A 25,622-nucleotide genomic window follows, 5' to 3' on the forward strand; every position below is an offset into this window, starting at 1 on the left:
TGTAAATGCTTGATTGCTTAAATAATAAGCAATTATTATAGCCTCCAGAGAGGCTATAAACCTTCCTCGGATGAACTTAACAGTGCTCGCACCAGGCCAAACCTTTGTTTGAGGTCTCAAAGCCCCAGTACATAGGGCTCTTTAAGAACTTGCAAAGGGGACCAGAAAAACCCCATATTTGGGAGACAAAGAAGGTAAAAAGGTATAAATAGGGAAAGTTCCTCTATGTTGGGGCCCAGAATTTGAAATACAGTTTTCTCTCGGCCCATGCTTAATAATAATAAAGTATAACTCCATCTCTCTAAGCGTTGCTTGGTTCTTCTCTGGTCTTCTGTAACACTTTTAATCAAGATTTGCTTATAATTAAATTAACAGGTTTTTTTTTTTGTTATTAATTCACTGTTATTTTTAACAGTAGTAGGCCATACATTGGAAAAAACACTGTAGTAATTTCACCAACATACAACTATAACTATAGTCTACATATTTAAATTCAAGAGTCACTCACTGCTCACACACAATGTTTGGCGAATGGGGAATGATTAACTCATGATCACAACATGTGGCATGTGGTGGTAATTGGTTCTGTTGTTGCAGGGCGTGACTTTCTGCAGCAGCTTTAGTGCTTATGCTGGCTGATGTTCCCAAGTGTGCTAAACCACATCCAACTCATGTGCATTTGTTTACTTGTGGTGACTGTGTAAATTTAAAATTACTGTAATACATAATAGAAAACTTTTCTGTGAAATTAGATTTTTCATACATACTTAATTGTAATTACAAAAAAGTTTCTAATAATTAAAAACAGGTAAACTAATTTGTGAATTTTTAAACATACACGTTCAGAAAAACTACTTTATCATATAATGGACTTCTAGATTTAACAGACACCCCTCACCCAGATTAGTCCCTTATATTGAGGTTTTACTGGAGCAAAGTTAGGATTCTGCCCTCCCACAGAGACTGGGAGACACAGCCCCTATCTTTCCTGATGACTGCATTTCAAAGGAATGGCTTTTAGGTCATTAAGAAAGACACTTTTGAGTTGTATAAGATTCATATGCATTTCAAATAGGAAGAGGAAGTGCTCAAAGAAAGGGTGGTCCAGATTGTCAACAAGTTTTGGCTGGAACAAATAGTAAAACTTTTGGCAGCTTTGGGCTTTCTCAGGCTGGTATTTTAAAGGGGTCTAGGGTTATCCTAGAGATGGGGCCTTGAGTTTTTAGGAAATATGTAAGTGTTTACGTTTTTAATGTAGGGGATGGAGATGGATAAAATCATTGTGCTGAGAGTATGTGGTTTTTGTAGATGAAGGTTGAACACAGTAGGGAAAAGGGTGAGAGGAGCCTGGTTAGGAGAATCTTTGTCAGGTCTCATGCTAGTCCTTATAGTTGGAGTCATGAACCATCTTATGTTCACTAAGAGCCTTGGGTAACTAACACTCATGATGGAAATAGGAGGAGGGAATAGTAATGGAACTATGGAGAGAGACAAGACTGTTTATAATCATAAAAACTAAGTAATGAGAGAATTATGAGAAGAAAAAAAAAGATATTTTGAAGAGTGGCATGTAAATCATGAAGCTATAGCTGAGATTTGTCAGGAAGAGTAAAAGGCCATTGTGCAGAATTCAACATTGTAGTTGCTTGGGATTGAACTCAGTTTAGAAGGCCCTTGTCCATTCTAGGATGGGAATCATAAGAACATCAGAAGCTACAAGTGTGTGTTCTGTCCAATTAATTTTATGTACCATATTTATTATGCAAAATTGACAAATGTGTAGGAAATACTTTTTCCTGAAGTTACTAATTTATCACCAGAGAATAGCAGATGAACTGGATATAATGCTGGATTTTTGTTAAGCACCCATGTAATTGTTAATGTAAAAACATTCAAACCTGTAAAGAATTTTTTTTTAATATATTTTATTGATTTTTTACAGAGAGGAAGAGAGAGGGATAGAGAGTTAGAAACATCGATGAGAGAGAGACATCGATCAGCTGCCTCCTGCACGCCCCCTACTGGGGATGTGCCCGCAACCCAGGTACATGCCCTTGACCGGAATCGAACCCGGGACCCTTCAGTCCGCAGGCCGACGCTCTATCCACTGAACCAAACCGGTTAGGGTCAAACCTGTAAAGAATTTTTGTGAGTTTATTTGAGCCAAACTGTTGACAATTGCCAGGAAGCAGTATCTCCATGGATTGTGATAATGCTCCAGAGAATGGTGGGTTTTCATCTCTTTTTATACATTGCAATCAAAGGAGGAGACGTAGGTGGGTTACATGAAATCCATTGGTGATAGATTAGAGAGGCGGGAGAAAGCAAAGCAGAAAACCCCTGGGATTGGATAAAAAGTAAAATGAAAGACACATACTTAGATGGGTGTAGGATAGTCAACAGTCAACAATTAACATGATAACAATAAAAATGAAGGAATTTGTGGTATCTGTCCTGGTGCCCAGGCACATTAGGTTGTACCCCAAGGAGTCTGGAAAAAGGGAAGTTACCCAGACATTTTATGGATATGTTATCATAGATGCAAAAAGACAGATAGGCTCAGTTAAGGTAAAGGTTGACCTTGCCAGTGAAGATACCGGCTTAGGACTTAACTACCCACCATAACTGCTTTTAGTTAAAGTTTAATTTTAGACCATCCTTTGTGGTTACTTTAGGTCTCTGAGTTTGCAAGACTGCAATGCAGGCCTTCCATGAGCTTGTCAGGTTAGCATTTGGCCCCTTTTGTCCACATAATGCTTGTACTATTTCTAGATTCCCCAAGCCTTCATTTCTATGCCTCTCTCAAGACAATTTTTGAAAGTTTCTCATCATTTCTTCTTCTGCATAAATAAAAAAGGCCCACATTTTATGGCCCATTAAAAATAATAGAATGCAATCCTATCTAATAAAGAGGTAATATGCAAATTGACCATCACGCAGTCACAAGGATGGCGGTGCCCACAGTGGAGGCCAAGTTCCCATAACGAACCTTAAGGAGCAATCAGCAGGGACCTGAAGCTGCACCCCCTGCCCGGTGGGGCTTGATAGGAGACCTCAGGCCATGCCCCCTGCCCAGCAGGGCTTGACGGGGGACCTGAGGCCGTACCCCTCTCCTGGCAGGGCTTGACGAGAGACCTGAGGCCGCACCCCTCACCCCAGTTCCGAGCTGGGGGACCTGAGGCTGCCACCTCCACCCGGCGGGGCTTGACAGGGGACCTCAGGCCCTGCTCCCCAAGTGGTGGGGCTTGATGAGGGACCTCAAGGTGCACCCCCCACCCCAGCGCCAGGCCAGGGGACCTGAGGCTGCGCCCCCTGCCTGGTGGGGCTTGACAGGGGATCTCAGGCTGCACCCCCGCCCTGGCACTGGGCTAGGGTACCTGAGGGTGTGCCCGAGGACCTGAGACTGTGCCTCCCGCCTGGCGGGGCTTGATGGGGGTGGGGCCCGCCAGGTCTGGTTCTAGCTCAATGGGGGTGGGGCTGGCTAGGTCTGTTTCTCACATAATTTTGAGGCACTGTGGGTGGGTGGGGACTTGACTCTGAGTCCCGCAGTGGGCCCCAGACTCTGACAGGAGGAAGATTTTCGTATACATTTTACTAATTTTCTTTCATCACTGACACTTCTATTATAGAGAAAGGGCAAATAGCAATATTAAAATATTTACTCTAATCCCCTTTTAATGTGCACGAATTTCGTGCACTGGGCCACTAGTAGTAAATAAAGCATTATTCATCAATAACTTAATGAGTTATCCTTTGAAGAGTGTTGTTTACCAAAAAACAAAAAAACAACAAAAGATGTATTTAAACAAAGAACACCTGGAGTCCATCTTAAACCAAGCAAATTCATATTAAATAAAGGACCTTGAGAAACATGAATGTACACCTGAGTTTTAGTTTGGACAAGAAGGACTTCCTAGTTTCTCTCATACTAAGAAAGTATCCTCTATACAAGTGAATTGCTGTTGAGATTGCTTTGCATTGTAAGCATTGATTGAGGGAAATGATGGATCTTATGTAGACAGCTGGAAACAGGCAGAGCTATGTCTTTGTCAAGAATGTTCTGGTTCATGATTTTGATCCAAAGATTTACCTTACATTCTCACAAGGAACTGATGTAAGGTTCCAAGTCACTTTCTAATTATATTACTCAAAGAAAGGCTGTACATATTAGGTCTCCTAGCTTTTCCCTGGAGGAGGAATTATGACATACCTGAGGGTTTTGAAACCTTGGAACTCATGTTTTTCCTGGCAACCCTGGACACAACAATGTTAGCTTAATCTTGGTCGAGTCACTGTTTATCTCCAGTTACTCCTGAATGACACAACTATAATTACCCATATGCTCAATTTTATAATCGCTTATATTTCTTTGATTACCATAGTGGTGATACATGATAGAGTGATTTGTTGAGACATGTTTGAGTTCACATAATTTTCACCTTAATCTGGGATTCAGGCTAAAATTCCAATGTTTAATGTTTTTAAACCTGAAACACATGCACAAAGACACACATAATGAAAGAGATTAGGAAAAACAAATCACTGTTAGTGAAAAGTGTGTCAGTCTGTTTCAGTACTACCTTAGGGCAAATTGCTCCTTTGTTCAGGGAAAACCAAGTAAATAGGCCAGTTTTGTTTTGCAATGTAAATCAAAGACTGTTCTAACATGGAAATATTTGAGATCCTCTGGTTTCAGGGAATTAAAACTGTTTAGGAGATGATAGTAAAAGCTTGTCTTTGTTAAGGATAAATTGCATTTCTGCAAACAAGTTTGCTTTTGGAAAAAATAAAATGTGTTTTAGTAAGTAGGATAATGAGGACAAAAGAGAGAGTAGAGTTATTGCCCATTCAAACAAACCCTTTGAATGAACTGGATATCCTCTTGTTAGAGAGGTGAAGGCCTCAAGTTAAGGGATTTGCATTCCTGTTAGGTGGCTTCATTGAGATACTTTAGCCTCTAAAAGAGTCAAATTCACCTGATTAAGAGTCATGCAGTTTTACAGCTGTATTCATTCTCAGGAACCCACATCATTAGTAGCTACTTGGATTGATATATATTTTTCCATTATATATCTGATCAGTTATTTTTGTATATACTAGTAATAAAATGATTAATTTCTTTATTTATTTACTTATTGCCTGCCATCTTACTGAACACTCAATAATTTTCAGTGGATTCTCTAGTTTTCCAGGTGTTCAATTACAAGATTTTCAGGGTAAGGTTGCTTCTTGCTTAAATTTTTAGAATATAATTTAATTTGTTTAGTTTTCAGTAAATTAGACTGGTGAAAAAAGATGTTGAGCTCTTTAGCAGTTAAAGGATTTAAGAAGATAAATATTCAGAGCAAAGTGTACAGGTGAAAGCTGCTGCTATGGTCTGGTTGTGATTAGAGTTGACACTAACTATTTGGCAGTGTGTACTGGATATCAGATTGTTCAGATTGTGCCATGGCTAGTACCCTCTGCTGGTGCATATTCTGGTATGTGATTTGTTAATAGCCTTAATAATCTGAGGAAATAAAAATGAAAGCCTGTGTCTGAAAGTCATTTTATTTGTTTATATATTTTTAATCCTCATTCGAGGATATACTTTTTTTTATTTATTTTTTAATTTTGTTGATTTCAGAGGGGAAGGGAGAGGGAGTGAGAGATAGAAACATCAATGATGAGAACAAATCCTTGATTGGCTGCCTCCTGCATGCCCCACATTGGGGATCAAGTTCACAACCCAGGCATGTGCCCTGACCAGGAATCAAACCTTGACTTCCTGGTTCATAGGTCTATGCTCAACCACTGAGCAACACCGCCTGAGAAAGGATATATTTATTGATTTTAAAGAAAGGGGAGGAAGAGAGAGTGAGAGAGAAACATCAATTGATTGCCTTCTCTATGTGCCTTGGTCAGGATCAAACCTGCAACCTAGGTATATGCTCTGACCCAGAAACAAACTCACAGCCTTTCAGTATCAAGGCTGGTGCTCCAACCAACTGGGCCACACTGTCCATGGCCTGAAAGTTATTTTAGATAAACAACTTATTTTTTTTTCAAATTTTTTATTAAGGTATTATATGTGTACATATCTTACCATTGCCCCCCCCCACCCCACTCCCATACCTGCCCTCACCCCCCAATATTTTGCATCCGTTGTTTACTCTTATATGCATGCATACAAGTCCTTCAGTTGATCTCTTATTTCCCCCACCTCTCCCTAACCTTACCGCTGTAATTAGACACTCTGTTTGATGCTTTACTGCCTCTGTAACTATCTTTTGGTTCATCAGTTTATAATGTTTTTCATTATCCCTAAATGAGTGAGATCATGTGGTATTTTTCTTTCATTGACTGGCTTATTTCACTTAGCATAATGTTCTCTAATTCCATCCAGGTGTCTACAAATGGTAGTAATTCCTTCTTTTTTATGGCAGCATAGTATTCCATTGTGTAGATGTACCATAGTTTTCTGATCCAGTCATCTGCTGACGGGCACCTAGGCTGTTTCCAAATCTTAGCTATTGTAAATTGTGCTGCTATGAACATAGGGGTGCATATATCCTTTCTGATTGGTGTTTCTGGTTTCTTAGGATATATTCCTAGGAGTGGGATTACTGGGTCAAATGGGAGTTCCATTTTCAGTTTTTTGAGGAAACTCCATACTGTTCTCCACAGTGGCTGCACCAGTCTGCATTCCCACCAGCAGTGCACGAGGGTTCCTTTTTCTCCACATCCTCGCCAACACTTGTCGTTTGTTGATTTGTTGATGATAGCCATTCTGACAGGTGTGAGATGGTATCGCATTGTCGTTTTGATTTGCATCTCTCGGATAATAAGTGACTTTGAGCATGTTTTCATGTGTCTCTTGGCCTTCCTTCTGTCTTCTTTCGAAAAGATTCTATTTAGGTCCGTTGCCAATTTTTTTATTGGATCATTTATCTTCCTTTTATTAAGTTGTATAAGCTGCCTGTAGATGTTGGAAATTAAACCTTTATCAGTGATACCATTTGCAAATATGTTCTCCCATACAGTGGGGTTTCTTGTTGTTTTGTTGATGGTTTCTTTTGCTGTGCAAAAGCTTTTTATTTTGATGTAGTCCTATTTGTTTATTTTCTCTTTGGCTTCCATTGCCCTAGGGGCAGTATCACTGAAAAAGTTCTTTTGGCATATGTCTGAGATTTTGCTGCCTGAGAATTCCTCTAGTATTTTTATGGTTTCCCGTCTTATATTTAAGTCCTGTATCCATTTTGAGTTTATTTTTGTGTATGGTGTAAGTTGGTGATCTAGTTTCATTTTTTTGCATGTATCTGTCCAATTTTCCCAACACCATTTATTGAAGAGACTGTCTTGACTCCATTGTATGCTCATGCCTCCTTTGTCAAATATTAATTGCGCATATTGGTTTGGGTCGATATCTGGATTCTCTATTCTATTCCATTGATCTATATGTCTGTTCTTGTGCCAGTACCAGGCTGTTTTGAGGACAGTGGCTTTGTAATACAGCTTGAAATCTGGTATTGAGATCCCTCCTACTTTATTCTTCTTTCTCAGGATTGCTGTGGCTATTCGGGGTCTTTTTTTATTCCAGATGAATTTTTGGAGAGTTCTTTCTAGGTCTGTGAAATATGCTGTTGGTATTTTAATGGGGAGTGCATTGAATCTATAGATTGCTTTGGGTAGTATGGACATTTTGATGATGTTGATTCTACCAATCCATGAACATGGTATGTTCTTCCATCTGTTTACATCTTCCTCTATCTCTTTTTTCAGTGTCCTGTAGTTTTCCGCATATAGGTCTTTTACCTCCTTGGTTAGGTTTATTCCTAAGTATCTTAATTTTTTTGGTGTGATGGAAAATGGGATTGCTTTTTTAGTCTCTCTTTCTGTAAGTTCACTGTTGGTGTATAGAAATGCCATAGATTTCTTGGCGTTAATTTTGTATCCTGCTACCTTGCCGAATTCATTTATTAAGTCTGTTAGTTTTTTGATAGAGTCTTTCGGGTTTTTTATGTACAATATCATGTCATCTGCAAATAAGGACAGCTTTACTTCTTCTTTTCCAATTTGGATGCCTTTTATTTCTTCTTCTTGTCTAATTGCAATGGCTAATACTTCCAGTACTATGTCAAACAGGAGTGGTGAGAGTGGGCATCCTTGTCTTGTTCCTGTTCTTAGGGGAAATGGTTTTAGTTTTTGCCCATTGAGTATGATGTTAGCTGTGGGTTTATCATATATAGCTTTTATTATGTTGAGGTATGATCCTTCTATTCCCACCTTGTTGAGAGTTTTTATCAAGAAAGGGTGTTGGATTTTGTCAAATGCTTTTTCTGCATCAATTGATATGACTATGTGATTTTTATCTTTAAATTTGTTTATGTGATGTATCACATTTATTGATTTTCGGATATTGAACCATCCTTGCATTCCTGGGATAAACCCTACTTGGTCATGGTGTATGATCTTTCTGATGTACTGCTGGATCCGATTTGCTAGAATTTTGTTGAGGATTTTGGCATCTACATTCATGAGGGATATTGGCCTGTAATTCTCTTTCATTGTGTTGTCTTTATCTGGTTTTGGTATTAGGGTGATGCTGGCTTCATAGAAGGAGCTTGGAAGTGTTCCTTCCTCTTGAATTTTTTGGAATAGTCTGAGGAGGATAGGTTTTAGTTCTTCCTTGAATGTTTGGTAAAACTCTCCTGTGAAGCCGTCTGGCCCCGGGCTTTTGTTTGCTGGAAGCTCTTTGATGACTGCTTCAATTTCTTCCATAGTTACTGGCATATTGAGCTGTTTAGATTCTTCCTGATTGAGTTTTGGAAGGTTATATTTTTCTAGGAATATGTCCATTTCCTCCAGGTTGTCCAGTTTGTTGGAATAGAGTTGTTCATAGTATTTTTTAACAATCCTTTGTATTTCGGCATTATCTGTTGTTATTTCACCTCTTTCATTTCTGATTTTGTTTATTTGGGTCCTCTCTCTTTGCTTCTTGGTGAGCCTGGCTAGAGGTTCATCAATCTTGTTTATCCTTTCAAAGAACCAGCTCTTGGTTTTGTTGATCTTTTGTATTGTTTCTTTGGTCTCTATGTCGTTTATCTGTGCTCTGATCTTTATTATTTCCTTCCTTCTGCTTACACTGGGCTTTTCTTGTTGCTCTTTTTCTAACTCTTTGAGTTGTTGGGTTAGGTAATTTATTACCCCTGTTTCTTGTTTTTTGCAGTAGGCTTGTAGAGCTATGAACTTCCCTCTCAAGACTGCTTTCGCTGTGTCCCATAGATTTTGGATTGTAGTGTTTTCATTGTCATTTGTTGTCATGATGTTTTTTATTTCTTCTTTGATCTCTCTGGTAACCCAGTCATGGTTTAATAGCATGCTGTTTAGTCTCCATGTGTTTGATTTCTTTGGGTTGTTTTTATTGTAGTTGATTTCCAGTTTTATGCCACTGTGGTCTGAGAAGATGCTTGATATGATTTCTATCTTCTTGAATTTGAAGAGACTTTGCCTATGTCCCAACATATGGTCTATCTTTGAAAATGACCCATGTGCACTTGAGAAGAATGTATATTCTGTGGCTTTGGGGTGAAATGTTCTGAAGATGTCAATTAATTCCATCTGGTCTAGTGAGTCATTTAGGATTGATGTTTCTTTGCTGATTTTTTGTTTAGAGGATTTGTCCAATGGAGATAGTGGGGTATTAAAGTCTCCTACTATGATTGTATTGCTGTCAATCTCTCCCTTGATATCCTCCAGGAGTTTTTTTATGTATTTGGGTGCTCCTGTATTGGGTGCATATATGTTTACCAGAGTTATTTCTTCTTGTTGGATTGCTCCCTTTAGTATTATGAAGTGGCCTTCCTTATCTCTTGTTATGTCCTTCAGTTTGAGATCTAATTTGTCAGATATAAGTATTGCTACCCCAGCTTTTTTTTCAGTTCCATTTGCCTGGAAAACCTTTTTCCATCCCTTCACCCTCAGTCTGTGTGCGTCTTTTTTTCTGAGGTGGGTTTCTTGTAGACAGCAGATATATGGGTCATGTTTTCTTATCCAATCCATTACCCTATGTCTTTTGATTGGGGCATTTAATCCATTTACATTTAAAGTTATTATTGATAGGTACTTATTTGTCGCCATTCCTATTCTTTACACCTGTGTTCCTTCTTCACTTCCTATTTCTTTCTTTTTTTTTTTTTTTTTTTTTTTTTTTTTTTTTTTTTTTTTTACAGCAGACCCTTTAGCATTTCTTGCATTGCTGGTTTGGTGGTAATAAATTCCCTTAGTCCTTTTTTGTCTGTGAAGCTCCTGATTTCACCTTCAATTTTGATTGACAGCCTTGCTGGGTACAGTATTCTTGGATTCAGACCCTTCCTTTGCATGACTTTGTATATTTCATTCCATTCCCTTCTGGCCTGATGAGTTTCTGTTGAGAAATCAGTTGCTAGTCTGATGGGGGTTCCTTTGTATGTAACTTTCTGTCTCTCTCTGGCCGCTTTTAAGATTCTTACTTTGTCGTTGGTGTTTGCCAATTTAATTATAATGTGCCTTGGCGTCGGTCTTTTGGGTTTCATTTTGCTTGGGACTCTGTGAGCTTCTTGGATTTGTGTGGGGTTTTTCTTCTCTATATCAGGGAAATTTTCTGTCATTATTTCTTCAAATAGGTTTTCTATTCCTTGCTCAGCTTCCTTTCCTTCTGGAACCCCTATTATGCGGATGTTGTTTTGTTTCGTGTTGTCCCAAAGTTCCCTTAGGCTCTCCTCCTGCCTTTTAATTTTTTTTTCTAGAAGTTGCTCTACTTGGGTATTTTTTTCCATCTTGTCTTCTAGCTCACTGATGTGGTCCTCTGCTTCTTCTAGTCTACTCTTGATGCTTTCTATTGAGTTCTTTACAGCAGCGATGTCATTTTTCATTTCTTCTTGGTTCTTCTTCATTTCCTCTTGGTTCTTTCTCATATTGTCGAATTTGTCTTCCATTCTTTTCAGCCACCTTATGACCATTTCTCTGAATTCTTTTTCTGGAAGGTTGCTTGCTTCCATTTCGTTTACTTCCTTTTCTGGTGATGCCTGCTTTTCTTTCATATGCGGGCTGTGTCTTTGTCTCCCCATGGTCTCTCTTCTCTGGGTGTCTGGTTATGTAGTTCTCTCTCTCCTGTGTCGATTTAAAGGCACAAAATACAGCACTACCAGGTACAACACACAAGGCACTGAACAGAAATGTATTCACGATATTAACAACCTCCAATAAAGGTGACCACCAGAGAAAGGCAAATCAGGGGATAGTAGAGAAAGAAGAAGAGGAAAAAGCAAGAAAGAAGAAGAAGAAAAAAAGGGGGTGTCAAAATGAAATTGGGAAAAGGGAAAAAAAGAAGAAAAAAAAGTAAGAGAGACAAGAAAGAGACTAAGAGAGAAAGGGAAACAGACTATATATATTGGGGATAAAACCCCAATAGAACAATCACTTATCCCAGCAAATGCCAGCAACAAGTACCTGGGGATTAATACAAACTACAACACCAACTAATATTGAGTGAGGCAAGGGAAAACAGAAGCACTAAACAAACAAAAAAATAAACAAAAGAAGAATAAGCAAAACAATCTCACAAAAAAGCATAAAAATTCGATATAATCTACATTCAAACGAACAACAATAAAAGGACAGAGAGAAGGACAATTTTTTGGATAGTTAAAACAGCGAAGAGAGAGGTGTGTATGGACTTGGAGCAGGGGATTGGAGATTAGATATATAAGTAGGGTGAAATTTTAAAAGGGGGTAAACAGAAAGAATAGGGAAAATCTAAAGCAGGAAAGGGGTAAGATAAACAGGACACTGAAAAGGGAAAAGTGAGGAAGAGAGTGATGGCATAAAGGTAGATTTGAGATAGAGTAAAATGATGCTAAAGGAAAGGTAAAAATAGAATGTAGAACATTAATCCCAAAACAAAATGAAGAGAAAATAAAATGACACTTAAAAAAAAAAAAAAGATAAAATAGCAGTAGTAATAATACGGATTGAAAATAAAAATGTAATAATTAAAAAGGTAAAATCAAGTGAGGAAAAAAATTAGTTTCTTGAGTAAAAGATGCAAAAAATGAGAATAAAAAAATAAAAAATAAAAATAAAATGTGTAGTAGTGAAGGTCATTCACTTCCTCTGTTGTTCTGTTTGGCACACCTGTTTCTCAGTCCGGACAGTATTGCAGTTCCCTGCGTTCCACTGCTCTTCAGTGATGTAAGCCAGTCCTGATTTTAAGCAGGCGGTGTGTCTTAATTCGTATTCCTTTATTTTTGATTACACGAGTCAATATGTGATTCAGCCCCTGGGTGGCAGTGTTTCTGGATTGATTTCCGGGTTTATCTATGGCCTCTCTAGGGAGTGTTAGAGCCTTCTTTCCCTGTGGCACTCACTACCGGTTTGTGGGAGTGGGCTGCCTCAGAGCTGGCTCTCGGATGGTCACTCCCCACTCTGATCCCCAGGTTCCAGAAAAACAACTTTCCCCTGCAGTCTCCCAGGGTGTCCCCAACTGGGTGAACCTATGAATTGGGCTTAGTAATCAGAAGCAAGAATTTCAAGAGGAAAAAGCCCAAGTGTGCGCACTCCGTGGCTGCGCGTAAGTCTAGCACACCCCTGAAATTCTTAGGGTGTCCCTGCACTTCAGATCAAAATGGGTTGCTTTTTAGAGAGCCCTTCTGTTAGCAGAACAACTTATTTTTTTATTAATATGGAAAAAAAGACTTCAAGTCTTTAAACTAGAGAGGCAGTAGTCTAATTTATAATAAGCAATCTACCTGGAAATCTATGGCAATCTATTCATGTTAAGTAGTTAGAAAAGGGGAAATAATCCCTCCAGTTAATCATTTGTAAAGCATTTTAGTAAATAGATTGAAGAGAAAATTTCAGGTATTTAAATTTAATATCTCCACTGGCTGCTAATTAAATCATATATATATATATGAAAAGAGAGAGAGAGAAACACAGAGGAAGAAAGTCTCTTCTTTTGAACCTTACAACAACCCTGTGGCTAGACTCATAATAGAAATATCACCATTTACCAAATTAGAACCTAAATTTTCAATTTATTGATGCTTATTCTCACATTATTTTATATGTTTCCTTAAAGATAGCTCTGGGTCTATTTTAATAAATTATATAACATTTAATCCATGCATTTAAAGTGCACAGTTCAATGTTGTTTAGTCTATTGAGTTGTGCAACCATTATTACAGTCAATTAGATAATATTTTTATTACTACTCCCCCTTTTAAAAACCCATATCAATTAATATATATACATATATATATATATATATATACTATGTGCATATATACTAGTGTATATATGTATGTATATATATAATATACTGTATATGTACATATGTTATGAGAAAAAAAATCCAGAATTATTCTTTAGCATATCAATATATAATTGTTGCAAACCATTCATTAAAAAGATTGATTTTCCCTATTGAATTTTTCTCATATTCTTGCCAAAAAGTAATTTACCATAAACAATATGCTTTATTTCTGTACTATCAGTTCTCTCACATTGATCTGTATATCTTTTCTTATGATACTACCACATTGTTTTGATTGCTGTAATTTTGTAGTAAGTTTAAAATCAAAAAGTGTGAGTCATCTAACTTTTCCCCCCAAGATTGTTTCAGCTATTTTTGGTCTCTTGCATTTCCACTTGCATTTTAAGAATAGTGTATTAATTTCTGGGGAAAAATACTGACTGGGAATTTGGTAATGATTACATTGAATTTATGTTATCTATTTGGGAACTATTATCTTCTTAACAATATTGTCTTCCAATTCATGAACATGAGCTATCTTTCTATTTTTAATCTTTAATTTCTTTCATTGATGTTTAATCGTTTTCAGTGTATGCTTTTAAGATTAGATTTTTTTTTGTAAAATTATTCCTAATTTTATTTCACTGTTTTGTATTTTCTATTCTTTTAAATACTATTATAAATGGAATTGTCTTCTGAATGTTATTTTTGAATTGTTCATTGAAACTGTTTAGAAATACAACTGACTTCTGTATGTTGCTCATCTGCCCTGCAACCTAACTGAAGATTTTACAATTCTAATAGTTTTTTGTGAATTAATTAAGATTTTGTCCATATAAAACATGTCATCTCCCAATAGAGATCATTTTACTTTTTTCCAATGTGGATAATTTCCTTCTCTCCCCCCGCCCACCCCGCCTCAGTTTTTCTGACTAAATCTTCAGTACAAAAGCTGTATGGAAGGGTATGAATAGGAATTATTTTCTTGTTCCTGGCCTTATGGGGAAATCTCTCACTTATTCACCACTAAGATGACACAAGGCTTGGGCTTTTCATAGATTCCATTTATCACTTTGGGGAAATTACCTTCTATTTCTAATTTGTTGAGAATTTTTATGATGAAATCAGGCATAAGAAAGGTTTATGATACATAAACCTTTAACTCAACCATGTAAAGTATAGTCTCATTGCAATGAAGGAGACTGAACACAAGGAGAGCTGTAGATTATCTGAGCCAAGAAAGCAAGCAAGAAAGAAAGAAAATAGGAAGGAAGGAAGGACGGAAGGAGGATTTTTTTAGGAAAGGGTAGAGTTTATACAAAATTTAAGGATTTAAGTAATATTTTGTTAGGCTTAAAGTAAAGCATAGCCATATGTACTCTGTGTAGAGTTCAACACCGGGTCTACACTATGAATTAGAACCAGTATCCTGTTTCTCTGGAAACTACAAATTTAAGATAGATGTGGAATGTTGCACCCAGAAACGTCTTATTTTAAACTCTGTACCAATCTTCAAACAGGAAGCTTTATGATACTCCTTGACTTTAGAAAAAATGCCAGTGAATAGGGATTAGTACCCTTTCAACAGGAAAGCCATTATGACACTTCACAGTTATAGCATGTTCTTGAGAAAAGTATTATTTCTGTTAACTTTGTAGCAGTATTTATCTATAACTTTTTCCAGCCAATGAATTCCATGTTTTGTATATGTGACTCTCTTCCAAGCACATCCTTTACTGCCATTTGTATCTCATAAGCTCTTATCCTGCCTTTAGAACACTGTACAGGCAGGAAGGAGCTGCTGTTCCTACTTCAGTGATGATCTCTATGAACTCTTCTGAGTAGCTGTAGAGTAGTGGTCAGTGTCAATGTGCCAGACTAGTAGGATCAATTTTACCGCCCATTGCTGTGAAAACTAGAATTTAGCAAATTAGTTTAGCAATGATTCTGAGTTATTTGTCTGCCTTGTATCTTTGATGAATTGATCTCATCTTTTTTACTTCTATCAAAGTACATTAGTACCTCATTCATGCTTAGCTAAACCCAATTACCTGGTCAAAGTGGGGAGATGGGAAGGGAATGGGACTCTTTTACTTTGAAAGTCTATGAAGTGAGAAGATGGTATTTTTACTAGCTATTCATCAGACATATGGAACTGCTGAATTAGCCCTGTTAGAGTTATTTTCTTAATTATGTCTGTTCTATAGCCTCAAGTTCCAAGAATGTTTAACTCTGTATTGATTTAGTCTGTTCAATATTTCAGGAGTAGTTGACCAGATAGATAGGTATTTTACTTTAATTTTCAAACTACATGATCATCATCTGCTAGGACTAGTAATTCAAAGCTCTTATTGTACCTGTTTATCTGATTCAGGAACCTTAATGTACACACACATACACACACACACATACACACACCTCACACCCATGCCACATGACCCCATGTTGCATTAAATCATCATAAAATGGACACAAATATCTTATGATATCTTAAGTAAAATATTTTTTGTGATTTTTTAAATTTACCAGATGTTTAATCGACAATTTGTTAATGACAAATACAATTATAAAGAATGAGATATTTTTGAGAAAGAAATATATTGCTGAAATATTTTTAAATGTAGCATCAGATTATGATTAAGTGTACTGTCAGGCTGTCATCTATTACAGAATAGAATAAAAGAGATTGTACGTGGACAGTGAGGTGTATCATGTACTCTAGTAACCCTTACAGGGTTACTAGGTCAACCATAGAAAAGCATCAGCTTCCTCTCAATGGTAATGCCAAGTGGTTTCTTTCTAATTTATAGAAAAAAGTTGCCATGAAGAACATCTGTCAAAGTCAGTTAAAGGGGAAGGTACAGAGTGAAGCTGGATTAATGATTCTGATTTGCTTAAAATTTTTTAAGCTATGCCATTTCTCATTCTATCTGTGAATTCTGAAGGAATATAAGGCTGCTTATACTATTAATGCAGTTAATCATTTCTTAAGTGATTTGATATTGCAAAAAATATCATGGAATGGATGATTTATTATTTAATAACTGAAACACCTTTGGCCATTATCAGCCTCCAACCTACTCACTTCAAGTAAGAACACATTATGATTTAGATAAAAATAGTTTAACAGGTTTTATTATGATTGTGTTTTATAATGTTTCTTCCATCATCTCTGGCTTAAGTTTCCAATCTAATCACCCACATTATTTATTATAAATTGTTTTGTTGACTGTGTGAGAGGAGGCTACTCATGGTGAATTACTGGTTATACAATTCACCCAGAGTCAGACAATTTAAAATGAATGAATCGTTTGATTGGTTCCAGCTTAGTGTAGATTGAGAATAGTCCTAGGTGCTTAAACTCATCTCCAAATAGTAGTGCTAAAGAATGTAGGCTCTTCACCCTGACTGGTTTGGCTCAGTGGATAGAGTGTCGGCCTGCGGACCAAAGGGTCCCAGATTCGATTCCGGTCAAGGGCATGTACCTTGGTTGCAGGCACATCCCCAGTAGGGAGTGTGCAGGAGGCAGCTGATTAATGTTTCTCTTTCATCGATGTTTCTAGCTCTCTATCCCTCTCCCTTCCTCTCTGTAAAAAAATCAATAAAACATATTTTTTTAAAAAAAGAATATTGGCTTTTGGAAGCAGATGAATCTGCACTAAAAATTTTGCTTTAATACTATTAGTTCTGTGACCATAGGTTTCAGTTTCCTTCTTAGGAAAAGACGACCAATAAAACCAACTTCACAGAGTAGATTTATACATAAGTGATGTATGCAAAGCAAGTAACATTTTCAAGCAGAAATAGAGTGCTCAATAAATGGTAGCTATTAATTTTTTTAGTGGAATTTTCTCGATTCCATGTAGGAAAAGAGGATAATGACAAAAGTTTAGTCTCATTAAATAAATCTAGTTCAAATGGCTTTAATATTGTTTCATTCCCACTAAATTCTATAAACCACCAAACTAAATATTTACCCATTTTAAACTTTAAAATAACCCTTTTTATCTACCTACTAGAGGCCGGGTGCACGAAATTCGTGCACCAGGGGGTCCCCTCAGCCCAGCCTGCACCCTCTCCAATCCAGAACCCCTGAGGGGATGTCTGACTGCTGGGGATTGGGCGTAAACTGGCAGTCGGACATCCTCTCCCAATCCGGGACTGTTGGCTCCTAACCGCTCGCCTGCCTGCCGGCCTGGTTACCCCTTACTGCTGTCTCCCCTGCTGACCTGGTCATCCCCAACTGCTCCCCCGCTGGCTGGGTCACCCCCACTGCTCTGCATGACAGCTTGGTCACCCCAAACTGCACCCACCTGCTGGCCTGGTCATCTCCAACTGCCCCCCCCTCTGGCCTGGTCACTCCCAACTGCCCCCCATGACGGCCTGGTCACCCCACACAGCCTGCTGTTCAGTTGTTTGGTCATCCCTCACCCCACTGCCGGCCTTGTCGCCCCACACAGCCTGCTGTTCAGTTGTTTGGTCATCCCTCACCCCACTGCCAGCCTTGTCACCCCACACAGCCTGCTGTTCAGTCATTTGGTCGTCCCTCACTAATCCCCCTGCCAGCCTTGTCACCCCACGCAGCCTGTGTTTGGTCATCCATCTGGTTGTTTCGGTCATGATGGCCCCTGGCTTTTTATATATTAGGATTTTCAGAATAATTCCTTTCAGAGATTCCTTGAGAGAAAAACAACAGAAATGTTAATTTCTGCTAAATGTTAATTTCTTAGTATAACTGCTAAAGCTATGCACATTTTTTCTCAAATTTAACATGATAGGAGTAATAACTCTGAGGAAAACAGATAACACGAAGCAAAAAGTATGATAATTTGTTTATACTTAAACTAGAGGCCTGGTGTACTACATTCATGCACTGGGGGTGGAGGGGTCCCCTCAGCCTGGCCTGCACCCTCTTGCAGTCCAGGACACTTTGGGGGATGTCTGCCTGCTGGAGGGGAGCAGACATAATCCTGCAGGTGTACATCCCCCAAGGGGTCCTTAGCACTGCCGCGGAGGTGGGAGAGGTCCCGCCACCACTGCTGCACTTGCCAGCCATGAGCCCGGCTTCTGGCTTAGTGGCACCCCCCTGTGGGAGTGCACTGACCACCAGGGGCAGCTCCTGCTTGAGCATATGCTCCCTGGTGGTCAGTGCATTTCATCATTTCATAGTGACCGGTTGTTCCACCATTTCGGTCGATTTGCATATTAGGGTTTTATTATATAAGATATGTACCCAGGCACCTCTGAAAAATAAAACAGCTACCCTATGTTATTCTAGAGATTGGGGGCTCAATTTTAAGCAATAATTACTCATTTTTCACATTGTTATTTGTATATATTGGAATTTACATACTACCATTTATCTTTATTTAACCTTTAAAGCATGGCTTAGCTGGCAATTCATTTCATTTTCTTTTGTTTTCATGTCAAATTATTTAAATAGAATCAAAGAACTTCCTGCATTAACTTATTAAAACATTCTCTATCACTGACTGAGTTGCAAAGGTAGAGTTAGATTTTGTCTTCTTGATACTATTGCAATTTTTTATATGTTGGCTTTTCCTTGACATCTCCAGGTATAATATCAAGAGGAACTCATTATGATTTTACCTGATGGTATCTATGCCTTATGATTTTCAAAAGTATCTCTAAATTGTTACAACTAGGTACTTTTTAAAAATTAATATTTAATATCCTGTATAATAAAAGCCTAATATGCTAAGTGTCCAGTCATCCAGTCAGCCATTAAACCAATCAAAGCATAATATGCTAATGATATCCTAAGGCCACTCAACTGCTTGCTATGATGTGTACTGACCACCAGGGGGTAGACACTCTCACTGGTAGGTTAGCTTGCTGCCGGGGTCCGGCCAATAGGGACCGGGCGAGAGGGCCAGACATGCCCTGGAGCCCTCCAGTGGTCCCTCCCCAGCTGGCCAACCTCCCGCATCCCTCCCCAGCCCTGATTGTGCACCTGTGAGGTCCCTTGGCCTGGCCTGCACCCTCTTGCAATCCGGGCTGGGGGAGCCCCCCCCCCCCGCCCTGAATGCATGAATTTCATGCACTGGGCTTCTAGTATGAAAATAAAAGACAGCCACCATTTTCCTAAATAAATGTCAATTACTTACCTGAGTTGTTTTTTTGAATGAGAAGATTCAGTCTTAAATGATGTTCTTACAAAAATCTGTTCCCATGAGCAGTTTACAACACAGTCTTGCTGTGTGTAATCAACTATCAATTATAAGCATTGGAAGTACTATAGTTTTATTTTGAAGAAGTTGTGAAGAAATGACTAATAAAATATCATATAGGTATACATATGTATCTTAAATGTTTTTTTCTGTCCAGAAGCCAAGTCTTTTGTAGATAAAAGTGTAAATGTATTCTTTCTTTCATCAGATGTGGGTTCTGTTGAAGGCCTTGCCTATCACCGAGCCTGGGATACACTGTACTGGACCAGCTCTACTACCTCATCCATCACCAGACACACAGTGGACCAGACTCGGCCCGGAGCCTTTGACAAGGAGGCTGTCATAACCATGTCAGAGGATGACCATCCACATGTGCTCACCCTGGATGAATGCCAGAAGTAAAAAACAGTGCATTTTTATTTCTTTATTATCATTATAAGCCAAAGACTGTCAGGTTAATTTTAAAATGAACTAACTTTAAAAATAAAGATTTCCTTTGAAGTTCTCTTTTCACAATTCATAGAACTAGTTTTTGTAGAAGCATTGTAAATGTGAATTAAGAAAATCCAGACTCTTTGAATGCATGATATCACTTCCATGAGTAATCCAGTCAAAGCAAATTAAATAATGAAAGGGAAAACAGACAATATTGTGCTGGAAAAGGCATATGAAGAAGACATTAGGGCACAGTTGATTGAAATTAGAAATTTAGGGGAAAAAGACTACTAACATGAATTGAAAACTAAAAGGTGTTTTTGTAATTTAATTTAGTAATTTTAACAACTGGGGATCTTTCCAATTAAAATACTGAGAAAACAAACAACAAAACATCTTGTTTGCTGCTATATTTTCAACATTTGATGTTAGACTACAGTTTAAGTAGTCCGCATCTGTTGATGATATAATGTGCAGACATTTATAATAATACTTACAAATAATTCATAGCAAGAGAAAATACTCAGGTTATAATATGGAGCAAATATAAAATGACAAATTAGAAAAAAGTCATGCTTTTTGAAATGCAATAAAAAGTAATTATAAGAAAACTGGGGAACAAAGCTTGGGGTAAGTAAAATATATATATATATATATGTATATATATATGTATATATATATGTATATATATATGTATATATATGTATGTGTGTGTGTATATATATACACTTATATATATATATGGAGTTCCATTCTCATACAATATGGTAAGATATTTATTAACTACTAGAAAATCCTTTATCCATAAATGAAATAAGTAAATAAAAGTCAGACCAATCTGGCTTTCACTGAGCAGAAGTAGAAGAGCTCTTTTTAGGTGTGGTGAGGAAAAATCAGAGAATAAAAAACAGTGACATGAAACACTGGCCCTGACTACTTGAGAGAAAAAAGAGCTACATAAATCACGCAGTACGAGAGGAACTAAATCTGGACACTCTTGAAGAGCTGGAAATACGTTTAGACTTATTTCACTTAATTGAGTACCTTCATCTTATAAATAGAGACTCTGAAGGTTGAGAGATGAATGCTGAGAGGAGGTAGACTTCTCAGAGCTCTGGTGATTTAGTTCAGATGGACACAGGCCTTCAGTTGCCTGGCCTATAATGCTACATTGCCTTTAAATGATTATACATAGAAATGATATATGCAGTCTTGCTTAAATATGAAATCTTATTTCAATTAGTTTTTCCTTGTCAGTATTTATTAAGCATATTTTTTTAAATATTTAAAGCAGCTTTCCTGTCAGCTTCCCTCCCTTCCGCCTACTTTCCCTTATTTCTCCCTTCCCTTTCTCCTTTCCTCTTCTTTTTCTTCCTTCCTTCCTTCCTTCCTTCCTTCCTTCCTTCCTTCCTTCCTTCCTTCCTTCCTTCCTTCCTTCCTTCTTCTTTTCTTCCCTCCCTCCCTCCCTCCCTTCTTTCCTTCCTCCCTCCCTTCTTTCCTTCCTCCCTCCCTTCTTTCCTTCCTCCCTCCCTCCCTCCCTCCCTCCCTCCCTCCCTTCCTTCCTTCCTTCCTTCCTTCCTTCCTTCCTTCCTTCCTTCCTTCCTTCTTTCCTTCCTTCTTTCCTTCCTTCCTTCTTTCCTTCCTTCCCTCTTTCTTTTCATCTTCCATCCTGAGCAGTAACACCCAATCTTCTAATAAACTCTTAGGTATAGTCTTATAGATAAAAAAAAAAAGGGGGGGGAGAGTGTTTCAGTAAAAGTAGGGCTTTTAGATTGGAATATGCAGCCTCTCCACTCTTCCAGTGACCTCTAAGGGCCATAGAATCCTAGGACTTCCTCAAATAATAGTTTGACAAAGCATTCTATAAAATCTTTAAATAACAAATATTATGTTTAAAGGTTGATAACCTCTGGAACAACATTGTAATTTATAGAAAAAGCTCACTGAGAGAGAATAAAACACGATATTAGGAATACTAGTATAGGACTTTAGTAATTGTATTTCTCTAAAACATTCTAACGAAGCATACGGGATTTAAAAAGCAAACCTGGAAGGAGAGGGAGATTTTGATTTTCACCAATTGAAGAAAAGTATAGGGTAAGAACAATGTCTAAAATGGTCATATTGGACCTGCTGAAAATTATATTAATAAGTAAGAGTATATTTTCATTTCTGAGAAAATTTAAGATGATGGTTTTATACCTGGTTATAATAAATCCTCACTATGCAGAAAACTGACTCAATTTAATTAAATTACTCTTTGAGAGAATACACAGAATTTTTTTTTTCCAGAACTAGTTTCCAGGTTTCATTTTTTTAAATGGAAAAATATGCATGCAAGTATAATATACATAATACCTTTATTACCTACACTTCCTTAAGGATCAGAGGATATGAGAAATAATTTTGCTTCTTTTAAAATAGTTTGATATTGCCATGTTTCCACTAATGTTTTTATTCTTAATGAAAATTTTAATTTAGTTTTACATTTTTTAATTTAATTAGTTTAATGTTTTGGACCAACTGGAATGAACAGCATCCAAGTATTATGAGATCTACCCTGACTGGGAAAAATGCTCAAGTGGTGGTCAGTACAGACATACTCACTCCCAATGGCCTCACCATTGACCACCGTGCAGAGAAACTTTATTTTTCGGATGGCAGCCTAGGAAAAATTGAAAGGTGCGAATATGATGGATCCCAGAGACATGTAAGTTGAGAATTTCTTGATTATGAATGTAAACATTTGAAAAATATATGCTTTATTCTTGCCTACAATATGCATATGAAGAGATTTCAAAATAGGTTAATTGTTTGAATCAATCCAATTAAATAATATATTCAGTGAGAAAGAAAACCAAATAATACTTTGAAAACTTGTTCTTCAAGTTCATTTGCTACCATAGAGACAATTTGAATCATATGAACTTTATTCTGGAGAAACAATAACTGATTGAATTGTTAATTAATGGAATTGTTATAGTTATTTGCATAAGCTTCATTGTTATTTATAATTTTTTTGAAATGTGAAATGAAGTTGATTAGTTACCCTAGGCCAGCCGTGGGCAAACTCCGGCCCGCGGGCCGGATCCGGCTGTTCTATCTGGTTCTCTTGCTCTCCCCTCTGCTCCTTTACTTTGAATTTATATTAGTTCACACAAACACTCCATCCATGCTTTTGTTCCGGCCCCCCGGTCCAGTTTAAGAACCCATTGTGGCCCTCGAGTCAAAAAGTTTGCCCACCCCTGCCCTAGGCTAAAAGAATATTAGAAAAGAATGAAATGATCTTCTGTCTGTGTTTGGGTCCTCAAAGCATCCTAAGCTTTGAAAAGAGAAGAGAGGGATTCTTTCATAGTCAGGCCCATTCACTGTGTCCTTTCTCTGGACATGTCAGTGGAAGAACCCTTAAAGCTCCTGAAGAACCCTTACAGCAGATATGTAGGGTCTGTGGAATGGGAAAAGTTCAGTGCCCTCCCCTTATCTTTTGAGGACAGTAGCCCTTAGCAACTGGGAAAACTCAGAGTTCAGGAGAGTAAGATCTGGTAGTCACACTACTGGAGAAATCCACCCCAGCACCCCCACCCCAAGGCATGCCTGAAGGACGGAATGATGCTGAGATGCTTCACTCCTGCACTGCATTTCTTGAAGGGCCAGATGGTAAATAATTTGAAGCTCCAGAGGCCGTATTTTCTCTATCACAACTACAATGCCCATAGAGAATATGTGGATGAATAGCTGTGGTAGTATTTCAGAATATACACTATAACAACAACAAAAAAAAACAACAACAAAGGGGACATCTATAATACTTTCAACAATAAAGATAAATTTTAAAAACAGACTATATAGTATATACAATAATAGGCAACCAACCAATAGGCCATAGTTTTCTAATACCTAATCTGTAACTTTAAGCTCACTGTTTAATTCAATTGAACATAAACCTACACATAAATAAATATATACTATCTATGTAGATAGTATATATTTATATATATTTATATATATATACAGATATTATAAAGGGTGATATAGATATTTATCCTAGGGCAACCAACTAAATAAATGTATACATATATATGTATGTGTATGTATATAGATAAATAAATAGGTGAGAGAGAGAGAGTGTGTGTTCTTGAAGGAGAAAGTGCATTCATTTACATTCTAGTACAGGCACCTCATTATTGTGGAGTGTCTACTGTGTGTATTACTGATAGAGGACAGTTGTAAGCTTAAGAAATATTGAATGGGCTACTGGTCAAGTCACTTTGTGCTAAAAACAATAACTCTGATCAAATATATCTGTCTAAAGTCTTGGTCAATCTTTTCTTTTTTTAAATATGTTTTTATTGATTTTACAGAGAGGGAGAGAGAGGTGGAGAGAGATAGAAACATCAATGATGAGAGAGAATCATTTATGGCTGCCTCCTGCACACCCCCTACTAGGGACTGAGCCTGCAACTGGCAACTGGGTTATGTGCCCTGACTGGGAATTGAAGCATGATCTCCTGGTTGATAGGTCAATGCTCAACCACTGAGCAACACCAGCCAGGCTATCTTTTCTAATTAAAGATCATGTGACCTTAGGCAAATTATTTAGTCTTTATAAATTTTAATTTTCAATGTGCAAATCATCTATCTAAATTTCAAGATTATTATGAGGCTATAGTATGAAAGTATGTACCTCAGACAACAGTAAAGAACTTCTAAATGAAGCTAGTGGATAATGCTTTTGAAAAAGACAATCCGGTAAATCATTATCTTGGGTGTGATATTATTTTCTAATATGTTCTGATAAAGGAATTGCTTCTATAATTCCTCATAACAACCTTATCTCCACTTCATCTTATTTTATGTATGCCTGTTTTTGCTTTCCTCTTTCTTCTATTCTTATATATGGCAATTATAGCTGCTCCAGGTGGTCCAATAATCAGATATCTCTAATATAATTTTAAGGATTTATTTTGACATTTAAAATATAAAGCTAGTTATGATTCTAACTCATTTCCCATTCTGTCTAAAGCAGGATATTTCTGGCTGGCTATAGTTAATAGTAATGTATTGTGTATTTGAAGTTGCTAAGAAAGTATATTTTAAAAATTCTCACCACCACCAAAAAAAAAAGGGAAACTCTGTGAGGTGCAGTACATATATATTTTGAACTATGTACACCCTGTACACTTTAGACTTACACAGTGTTATATGTCAATTATCCTATATAATAAAACCCTAATATGCAAATCGAGCAAAGGGCTGAACGACCAGTGGAATGACCAGTTGCTATGATGCACACTGACCACCAGGGGGAAGACACTCAATGCAGGAGCTTCCCCCTGGTGGTGAGTGCATGCCCACAGGGGGAGTGCCACTCAGCCAGAAGCCAGACTCACAGCTGGCGAGTGCAGCAGCAGTGTCGGGAGCCTTTCCCGCCTCCAAGGAGCAGCGAGCCAAGCGGTAAGGAGCAGCAAGCAGGCGGGTGGTTGGTAAGGAGCAAGGGGTCCCAGACTGCTAGAGAGAGCAGGCCGGGCTGAGGGACCCCCCCACCAGTGCACGAATTTCATGCACCAGGCCTCTAGTCTATAATAATAAAAGCATAATATGCTAATTAGACTGGACATCCTTCCAGACGACCTTTTGGACGAAGCCAGGCTGCAAGGGAAGCCTGGGTCCCGAGTGCCTACCAGAGGCCAGAGGGAAGCCCGGGTCCTGGGTGCCTGCTCGTG

General features: G+C 37.9%; 1 protein-coding gene across 2 annotated transcripts in view; it reads left to right on the forward strand.

The window, feature by feature from the left end:
- Positions 1-25,622, forward strand: part of LRP1B (LDL receptor related protein 1B) — a 1,782,191-nt gene that overhangs the window by 1,430,391 nt on the left and 326,178 nt on the right. For both annotated transcript variants that reach the window (XM_080670835.1, XM_080670834.1), the window contains exons 42-43: positions 19,673-19,862; positions 22,405-22,609. In XM_080670835.1, coding sequence (XP_080526961.1) covers positions 19,673-19,862; positions 22,405-22,609 — 395 coding nt within the window. The remainder of the gene's footprint in view (positions 1-19,672; positions 19,863-22,404; positions 22,610-25,622) is intronic.

Source organism: Plecotus auritus (assembly GCF_963455305.1).
Source record: "Plecotus auritus genome assembly, chromosome: 5".
NCBI lineage: Eukaryota > Metazoa > Chordata > Mammalia > Chiroptera > Vespertilionidae > Plecotus > Plecotus auritus.